Source organism: Haliotis asinina, chromosome 1 (assembly GCF_037392515.1).
Source record: "Haliotis asinina isolate JCU_RB_2024 chromosome 1, JCU_Hal_asi_v2, whole genome shotgun sequence".
NCBI classification, from domain to species: domain Eukaryota; kingdom Metazoa; phylum Mollusca; class Gastropoda; order Lepetellida; family Haliotidae; genus Haliotis; species Haliotis asinina.
The window spans coordinates 71,635,177-71,645,962 of NC_090280.1; the positions used below are offsets into that span (position 1 = coordinate 71,635,177).

The 10,786-nt window shown below is 37.4% G+C and overlaps 1 protein-coding gene across 2 annotated transcripts in view; it reads right to left on the reverse strand.

Moving 5' to 3' along the window:
• LOC137296680 (coiled-coil domain-containing protein 42 homolog) overlaps nucleotides 1-10,786 on the reverse strand; it is a 33,451-nt gene that overhangs the window by 21,606 nt on the left and 1,059 nt on the right. For both annotated transcript variants that reach the window (XM_067828503.1, XM_067828510.1), the window contains exons 2-3: nucleotides 4,908-5,013; nucleotides 3,338-3,442 (exon numbers count right to left, since the gene is read on the reverse strand). In XM_067828503.1, coding sequence (XP_067684604.1) covers nucleotides 3,338-3,442; nucleotides 4,908-5,013 — 211 coding nt within the window. The remainder of the gene's footprint in view (nucleotides 1-3,337; nucleotides 3,443-4,907; nucleotides 5,014-10,786) is intronic.

Below are 10,786 nucleotides of genomic sequence, written 5' to 3' on the forward strand. Positions count from 1 at the left end.
GCCACTTGCAACTCCATCAAATCTGTGAACATGGCAGATGAAGAATTCCTTTTGGCCATAACACACACAGTTTGAAACTGTTTCACATGTCCATCACACTTGTTACTCAAATTTGACTGAGCGACATTTCCTACACTTTCACTGGTGGCAGGAAAATGTTTTTGCAATGATACAATTTTTATTGCCTCTCCATGATCTTTCGATTTCTCATGTCTCATTAGAGTAGAATTTTGAAAATTCATACATCCACTGCCAAATGGATTTCGCCATTTACCTTGGATACATATGTCACAGGTCATCATCTCTGACTGAGTGTCAAATCGCAACCAGGTGTGATGTTGCAGCCATGACCTCCGAAAGGATCTTGATAATCTGGGCTTCTTGCTCAATAAATCGGGAGACTTCTCACAATCAGCCGTAGTGTCAGTTGACGTGCCTGGCTTTTCATCAGAATATGTACCAAAATACCTTTGTAGCAATGATTGTTTTTATTGTCTCCATTATAGCAGACGACAGTGCATCTACAGCAGACAATCATTTGTTCTAAAATTAGTATCAATGCCCCCGAGACAGATTTGAATAGATAACGTATATCACATGACATGATGTGAGGATACTCTCAAGACAAGACAAGACAAGACAATCGTTTATTGTATTTTAGGCCACTGGCCCTTATACAAGAGAGTTGCATACAGTGTAGTGATACATGTTGTACGGATATACATTAGGACATGACTAAATTAAGTGTTCGTTACGATGAATAAATGCATACTTAACATAGACAGCTAGGCTACGAAGAGTGGATTCATCATTAGTTGTTAATATAATAGTAAAGGCTATTAATGATGGTTTCGATAGATAATATTCTGGGATATACTTGTAACATAAATCTTCATAAAACAGACAATCAACGGTAAAATGTACTTCATCTACAACAGAAGAATTGCATAAAGGACAAATTCTTTCAGATTTTAGGATGGACAGTTTTCTGCCTCTATTTACCATTAAGTTCTACAAACCTGTCCTGTATTTGGCAAATGTGTTTCTATTACAGTTAAAAGTTAGTTTAGATAAATACAATTCAGGTTGTATTACAGTTTTAAATGTTCTATATAATTCATAACGAGAACTACTTTCATGTGATGCCCAAGATGTTTTACCCATATTATCTAGATGAACCATCATATTATACAATATTTTGGTAGACGACTTTCGGGCATTATCAGAATATTAAACCAGTATTTAGGGTATCGTATGTGTGAATTAATATACATGGGGTGTCTCCCGCATTCACCATAAACCATACAATTCGGAGTGGTGGGTCCAACACATAAAGACTTTTTGCAAGCCATAAGATGTAATCTCTCCAAGTAATCGTAATGTTGAAATCCCCACACTTCCAAGCCAAATAATAAAATGGGTTGTACCTGGGCATCAAATAGTTTGAAAAATATATTTGGAGTAAACATTCCACATTCCTGGGAGATAGATAAAATTGAAATCGTAGCTTTCTTTGCACATCGAACCAAGTCCTGGACACAATATTTTAAATTCATTGTATGCGAAAAAATTATCCTGAGATATTTATATTGATTGACAACAGCAACTAGTTTTTTGTGAAAAAAACATTTCTCCTTGAATGCTACAGAGCCATCCCTTCTAAATATGACTATGTTAGTTTTGTCTAAATTAACTGATAGTTTCCAGTTTGCAGAATAACTTTCAAGAATATTTAGCTGATTTTGCAAACCAGTAATAGTTTTGGATATCAAGATAACAACGTCTGCAAATAGAAGCATAAACAGTTCTGTTCATATCTGGAAACAACTGCACACCATGTTGCCATTTTGCATAACATCGTAATAAAATTTATTAATGAAAAACAAAGATAATAATGGGAAACTCCAGCTTGCCCACTTCAAAATCTTTCAAAATGGATGTGAGCTATGTTTCAGATTTAAAGTTCATGATGTTACAGTGCTTAAAAAATTGAGTTTTCAAACATGCATAAATATCAACGAATGCCTGTACATTGGTTCATGTGTACAATCATGGAAATCACCATAGTCCAAATTTCTATTTATAGACTAAAGTGACACGCATGGTCACGAGTGTATAATAGAGGACTACTTTAATCGTGTCATTCCGTTATCCCAGTCTAAGTAAACTTAGCCTCAGTACTTTTTGTTACACTCCACTACTGAGTCTAACATAACCTTATGGGAGGTCGCGTCAGGTAACCTTTGAGACTAACCAATCAGAACACAGCTTACCAAATCACGAAAGTGGACATTCACACATACCTTTTGAACCTTTTATCTTGAAAAGGTTCGTACCCGAATGATTCCGAATGCTATTTAGCCCACGCTCGCTTCCGGGTGATGCACATGGCGAACGTACAACCATGACAACGGTGAGTAAACAGTCGCTGAAAATGGTGTTTATGGCAATATTCAAGGATGTCATCTTGCGGAAATATTGGCTTATGGTAACCATGTCAACAGAAACCCCAAAGCATGTATACCGCAGGTCAAATAACTGTGTTATGTGCTAATTTTTGTTTGTGGAGAGATCTGTGTCAGTGACCTGAATATTTTGAAAGTCCCTCCGATCCTTAAATAGTAGCTGTTGTCTGATTGGTTAAATCTATTTAACCGTCTTTCGTTTGGTTGGACGGTCATTGGTCACTCAAAGGTTAACTGACGCGACCTTCTACAAGGTTTTGTTTGTCTCACTGGTGGATTGTAACGAAATACACTGAGACTAAGTTTACTTAGACTGAGTGTTATCCAATCATATGTTAATACTTTCATACAGGAGAAACACAAACCAAATTTAGCCAGGCTCTATGCAAGTGAAACAGACCTTTATGTAAACGAGTGATGCGCCTAACCCACAGTGATATATCTTTAGAAATGTGCTTTCGAATAAGTTTGAATCAGAAATCAATTTAGTTTATTGAATTGTGTGGTTTTGATTAGTGATTTTATTGCGTCAGAAGTGATGCAGTGTTTGCTTTTTTCATGGGTATTTTCACTTTACACTGCGTCATATATGCAGGATTTCTGCATCAAGAGGAACCCTGTCTTTGTGTAATATGAGTGAAAATTAAAAATTTCTTCATCAAAAAATTTATGGAAGACATGCTTAGATAATGACACTATTTTCATATCAATACTCACTAATAGTAATACCTTTCCCACTGACAACAGTACTGGTTTTCAGTCATAATAGTGACAATAGAGGTTAAAAATAGTGTTTTGGTCCATACTTAATTGCTCCAATATACAATGCCACAAGCATTCAATCTTTTGCAAAAAATATTATCCATACTGACCTTCAGAAATTTGTCAAATTTCAACAAGGATTCTTTTAATTGGTACTCCTTTTTCTCTAACTCCTCTCGTCTCTGTTGTAAACTCTCCATCTTCATTTGAAACTCCTGAAAAAACAGTACTGATCATGGTCATGATGGTGTTGTAAGACAATGCTGCACTGTTATCCAGAAGGGTTCACTAAGCAGGCCAGCAATTAAAAACAGGAAGTATATGATTAATTACAAGAAACCCCAGCCCAATAATTAAACCTTTTCCCATGACTGAAATTCTTTTGAACTGCTGACATGAAAAAAATGTATTGCAACACCCTACATTTCGTAGATGTTACAATTACTGATATCAGATCAACTTATTCAAACCTCAGTTTAACTTAATATCTGGAAAAATTAACATCAAGGAAAAACTAAATGGGAAATCTAAAGGAACTAAAATGACTGATTCTGTAGTGCTGATAACTGTTATTGTATGACATGAACAGGTGCAGTCAATTTCACAATGGGCAAACAATCCTCAAGAAATCATAAGTATCAGTTACTGAACACAATGTGTAGCCTCCATTAACTGCAGTGACATCCCTGACCCTACGCCTGATTGACTGTATCTGACACTGAGGTGATGGAGGGCTTCTTGCAGTACATCAAGATTATATACTGGATAAACTCTCTAGCATATTCAATGACCCATGATGTCCCCAACATGCTCTATGGGATTGATGTCTGAACTTCTGGTGGGCCTGGGTCGAGTTGCTAATGCCTTTTGACATAAGAAATCATGTACGGCGTGAGCATGATGAGGCATATCCTTGTCGTCCATGAAAACTGGTCAACAAAATGTGGTATTAGAATCATGTCCAGGATGTCAGTGTACTCATGTTCATTCAGATTTTGTCTGATCTTCACCAGGTCAAGTTTTTGGTCATATGAGAGGCACCCTCATACCATCAATGAACCCCTGCCAAATGGTCCCTGCTCCATGGAATTCCAACATATTTATGTATATGCAGTGTTTCAGCAGCATCAAACATGAACTCGGTCATCAGTGACAAACAAAAGAAATCAACTTTCTTCCATACTGTGGATGGATCCTTCACAATAGTCTCCTATTACAGTGACTTTGAGCTTGACACCAAGCTAGTCATGCTACCCTATGTTGTGGGTCAAAATGGTCAAAATATTCACACAGACACACATAATTATGATATGAATATAAATCATTAAATGGCTATTTGGGGAGTTAAACATCATATGTGTACATTTTTCCAAGTGTATAAGGGGCAGTGAAGTAGCCTAGTGATTACAGCATGCGTTTGTGATGCTCAAGACCTGGGTTTCAGTCCTCACATGGGTACATTCAGACCAAATCTGAATGGACAACAGTACATCAGTGTATGATCACTTACATTATACTTATAGACATGGTTGTAATACCACATTTTGTGTGTGAAGCCCATGTCTGGTCTTCCCTGCCATGATACTGCTGTAACATTGCTAAAAGCAGCGTAAAGCCATACTCACTCACTCATTCAGTGTGTACTTAAATCAATAGAATATGCTTTTCCTCACGGCTAACCTCCTTTTGAGCTGCTAGAGCCTGTTCCACCTCCGCCATCTCCCTGCGTTTCTCCAGAAGTCGTGTAGCAGGCGTCAAGTGGTCATCCTCTCGTTCCGGCATCTTTCTGTATGCACAATTCACAGGGTTGAAACTTAGGAAATATTACAATACTTTCATAATTCAGGGGGTGAATACAGCTTTCTGAGAGAGGGGGAGTAGGGGGGAAGAGGTTGGGCACACTTTATTTTCACGTCATTACATAAACTTTCAGGACAAAAGTGGGGAGCACATATTTTTGCTTCCTGCATGGGCCCTAGCTGGATTTACACCATTCCTACAGCTATTTACAATTTTAGACAATATAACCATAAATTAAAATATCATATATACTCCGGTTAAAACAATAGCAAGTTTACATTTACTTTGAAGGTTTGGGGACTGACATACCCCCTAAAAATGTATAAGAAACTTTATTCCTTATCCGTTGAAGATATCACTGTTTAATAATTTTACAAAGTTATTACGCATTGTGTAATAGCATAATGTGCTGCCATATGTATGACGTCAAATTTATGACGTCACAATGCTAACACCTCAGTCACAATAGTATCAGACCTTGCTTGACTAGTGGAAAGCTGAGAGTCACCACACTCGTTGAATTCTTAGGAAAGAAGTACTTTGCTCGATATTATTTTGCTAATGTTGGGTGGGTAATAAATAAAATACTAAACTACATCCCATGTAACACCACATTTATGAAACACTTTCGCTTGTTAGATAATAGATACCAAACCATTGACTCGTTTCATAAATATGGTGTTACATGGGACATAGTATTCTCTATGTAACGACACACTTGTATTACATTGTGAATAATTTTACTATTTACCTAAAATTAATGCTATACTCCGCCTGTGACAACAGACAATACAAGCTGGACTTTAATGGCTATATTGTCAACAACAGATGCATTTAGCATGTTTTGTTTTTCCAAATCAAATTTTGTTTTTCCAAAGTTCGATCTTATGAACACTACTTTTCATTGCTACTCATTTGAGTACAATACATTGAAATACCACGCATGTATCTTTCAAAACAGAACATTTCACTTTAAAATTAAAATGATATAGCAATAACTGTCCATTACTTACAAAACTGTAAAAAATATTATATTATCCTGACTCATACTATTTGCTTTTCTCTCCCTAAACTTGTGATATAGCAGAACATTCTGTATTATGTTTCCCGATAATAGTGATAACATCAAGATTTGTTTCCTTCAATGATAATTGTTGTGTTAAAAATTGGAGAATACCAACAACACCTTCAGTAGTGAACTCTCTGAGATAATGGTTGGCACAGACTTCCAGAAACATTCTTCCATGATGGATTATATAGATGCTATAGCTTTAATCATGTTAACTTAGTGTAGATCTCGTGCTGTAGGTGGATCTATCAGTCTTGTAGACTTATAGGCTTTGTAAAGAGCTCTGACAGGACAAGTGAGAAATTTCCTGTATTTTCTGATCCCAATATAGATATTAGAGTTGGCATGTGAAACTGTCTATCAGGTTGTCCTGAGAACTGATTCTCTGCAATGAGATCCCATCTTTATCTCAGAAGCACTGGAGCATGTATGCCACTAAGAAAACTTTGACTCTTGATGAATGGAGTTGTATCAGACATACATCTTAAAAATCGATGCTAGCATCTGAGTATGCTGTCTTTGGAGGATCTACGGCAACTTAACAATGGACTAAAACCCCTCCAGAAAATCTTTGGTATACATGCATACATGATATATGGGTTTTTAGAATCTCCCAATTTTTGCCAATCTGTTCCACCCAAAGTTGATGGTGGTTCTTCAATGGTTGGAGATGGAATCAAGTCCTTCAGCCTGATCTGTTATTTACATAATGACGATGAATTTATGTTAGAGTTGAAACTTGAAAGTTAAAACATAGTGATTGCCAGTTGCACATTGACTGCTAATTATTTCTCAGAAAGAACAGATAGGAGACTTCACATTTATTAAAAGGTCATAAAAAAAGTTCATCAAGAGTTAATTAAGAGAACCCACGCCCTTGGCAGGTAGACACCTTGGTCATGATTCAAGTGCATGATGAATGACCACAAAATGTTGTGTGTAAAAGATTAAAGAAGGTTATTCATAAAAGATCTTGGTCATCATGGAACTTGTTCTGCAAGAATACTGCATGATATCATGGCACCTTTAGAATACAGTAGCTCTTCTGGAGACAATGTCTACCAAATGTTAGATGCTGTCATGATCAGGAACCAGACCAAGAACTCAACAACACTATCATGATACAGTATAAATTTTATGGATAGCAACTTCTTGGGTTTATTTTCACGACGTTTTGGGGCTTATCCTAGCCCCCTCATCAGGTTGAGCTGAACTGAACAGTAAGGCTAACTGTTAACACTGCCCATGACCTCACAATGCTTATTGTGAGGTCATGGGCAGTGTTAACAGTTAGCCTTACTGTTCAGTTCAGCTCAACCTGATGAGGGGGCTAGGATAAGCCCCGAAACATCGTGAAAATAAACCAAAGAAGTTGCTATCCATAAAATTTGTACTGTATTACTATGCCAACTTCCAAATGCCTTTGAAGAATAACACTATCATGAAATAATAATTTATTCTAAAATTCATTATTAATTGTAACCAGTACCCCATAGTGAAAGCTATGATTACACGATGTAATCATAGCTTTCGGCTTTGGGAGCCATGCCAATTTACACTTATCAGAGGGATACACAAAGTATGCAGTCTAGACTACCAGTTGTCTGACTTTCATTTTTGTGGAGGTTGCGGTGGCTGAGTGGACGCGGTGGCTGACTTTGTGTGCTGGCGATTAGGTGCCTGACTGTGAGGGTCCGGGTTCGAATCCCAGATTGGAGTCAACCAAAAAAGTACTAGAATTTGTACTTTACTGAGAAAGTGAAATCCCAAATATGACATATGTTGCATTTTTGTATCAGTCAGCAAATCAATCTTTGTATTGTTTCAATTTTAGTTAAATAGTCTCTAACTCCATTTGTCCATCAGCAGGTCAGCTCTAGCCCTCAGCTCAGAGGGTTGTACCGATTCTCTGTGGCCACTCATTATTTCTTGTTAATAAAGTTGTAATTAGCTTCTTGTGGGTTTGGACTCTTTGCTGAGCTCATTCCCCCAAACAGACCAGCATGCCAGTTGGATAAGGGATTTCACCGGAACCCTCACTTGGACCCAAGACCCTTATCATAACAGCACACCCATCGCCTGAGGTATGTCCATACTGCTAACTTTGTGCAAAGTGACTGAGCCATGTATTATCCCAAAGCGAGCCAAATTTGACGTTCTGGTGAGTTTGTCGATTGCATTGCTAGCACTATATCGGTGAAGTGTGTGCAAGATCTGAGAGCACAAACAGTTTCATCAGTAGGGTGGATGCCCAGTTCCTGCCGTGAGACGTTTTATTGACAACTAAAATCCAGAAGTTAAGTTGTGTAAATAAACCAAATAAACATCAATATCATTTACCCAAGATCGTTAATACCACTTCAGATGCAAAATCAGATGTGCCTGTTTAACAAAAAATAGCGAGGGAAATTCAGCAAGATCTGTCGTCTACTGTTGACCAAAATACTCTCTCGCAGTGCGGAGGTAAAAGTATGGCTCATCGTCGAAAACACTTACAAAATACCCGGATGTGGGATCTACCTAAAATCGATCACCAAAAGGAGCTTATGCAATCTCAGTGCCAGCTGACATCAAAGGGTATTGTTTTGCTGGTGTATCTGGTAATAACATATCACAAATTATTGCGACGTCATACGTTTCTGATCGTCATATGTTTTCGATCGGCCATTGTGATTCCCATTTATAGCGCGATAATACAGAAAAATCCATGAGAAGCATCCTGCATGTCATCAACACGATCCCCACTATTGGTGGGACATAAATATCCCATGAATCAAAGTTTATGTGTCAATAACAGTAAAAAATCAATGAAAGATTTATTTTAGCTACAGAATCATTAATGCAAAATCTACCTCATAATCAAAGGCATAAAAATCCTAAATCTTTACTCAAAGATGCCATTCATGTTTCGCCTGCATGGTTTACATACTACCTTACAAGATCACGTTACTTGTCACATGACCACGCTGCTAGATTTATTTTCATGGTCGCCAAAATGGCAAAACTGATTACGTTAAATCAGAATTGAATTGCAAAATTCATTTCCAAGCAGATACTAGTGCCGTTTAAATTATTTTGCCTCATGAAGGCTATCAACGCAAAAAGGCCAGATACTGGCACTGTAATTATTAGGCTCTAGATAATGATGATAAGGGGTAGCTGGATGGGGAATCCTATGTCTTTCTATCTTATATGGTACACACCATGGTAAATGACATGGGAAATCTACTTATGCAAGTGTTTTGTTACTGGCTACAGTTAAAACTTTTTTAGAGCAATTAGAAAGGGAAATTCTATATTATCTCTCCAATCTGAAATGTTTGACTGTATAGTGAGAGTTTTTGATGGGCATGTTGTACTATCACAACATTGTTAAAATTATTCAGCCAACGAAAGGATCAAAAACATATGACATCATGTCTGGTGAAACTTTGAGATTGCTTCAATAGAAGTGGCGGCTTAACGATAGAAAATGAGCGATATGCATGAGAATATTTACTGGATGTTAAACAAGCTTCCCCTTTCATATCAAGTTTATGTCCCAAGTGAAATAATTTTGGTTTGTCATGAGCTTTAGCGAGTGACAAACCAAAATTATTTCACTCGGGACATAAACTTGATATGAAAGGGGAACGAGTTTTGTATCCTATTTATTACCCACGTTCTAAAAAGTGAAAATATCGTTAAAATAAAGCAATATTTTGCTTTCTTATATAGAACCATGCAGCGCGGATTAATACATCATATTGGTGATTTGAATGTCAACTGCTTCACTCCAGGAAAACGTACGCTGCGTAGAGGCAATGCATTTCCTATACGGTGCCTAATCACAAGAAAATAAACAAACTAAGACAGAATCAAGTCTTAATCAAAATTTAGTTATTGTCAGTTGATGATTTGTTTTCAAAAGCAATAACATAATTCATCAAAACACTTGCGAAGTGTAAATATTTTGAACTTGACTACGCGACCTAAATCTTGCCTGAACGTCAGTCAGCCATCACTGTTAGGTTAGTCATCATGTTGAGAAGTGTTCACAAAGAAGAAGATTCTAGGGAGCATTTAATTAGGCACAGCAAACTCAACAGCAAAGATGAATGTGAATAACAGGGAACTGTACGTCTCAAATAGTTGAGCTTAATGTTCTTCATTGGAGGACGAGTTACTGTAAATAATTCGGCAACACTTTGCGCAGGATGCCAGTGACACCTGAAGTCTCATCTTGGAATTCCCACTTGTCGAGATTCGATGTTTATGTTGAGGACTCCACCAAAAACTGGGTCTAAAAACACAGCCTACAACCTCGAACGAAGACGATTTCAAGCCTATTGTGTTCAGATTCTGGGAAGTGCTTTTGACCCCTACATAAGAAACCAAGGGAGGAATGGCAGTGACAATAATTATGCTTGTGTGGGAGAATGCAAATGGATGCAGCTGACAGTGGCAGTGATAGAGATACATGAGTGCCGCTCGTCTTTTGATGTTGTGTGTGACTGTGCAGTCCTGACAACATACACGCAGAAGGTATTCAATCTCTTGATAACATTCACAACTCTTCCAACCAATTGTCCGTCAATTTTGACGAAAACAACAAATTTTACAGGCGACGCCATATTTGTTTACACTCACGAGAGGCCTACTAGACGTATTTGTTTACGTATTGTTATAGGTTGTTTTATTTTCGTTTTTA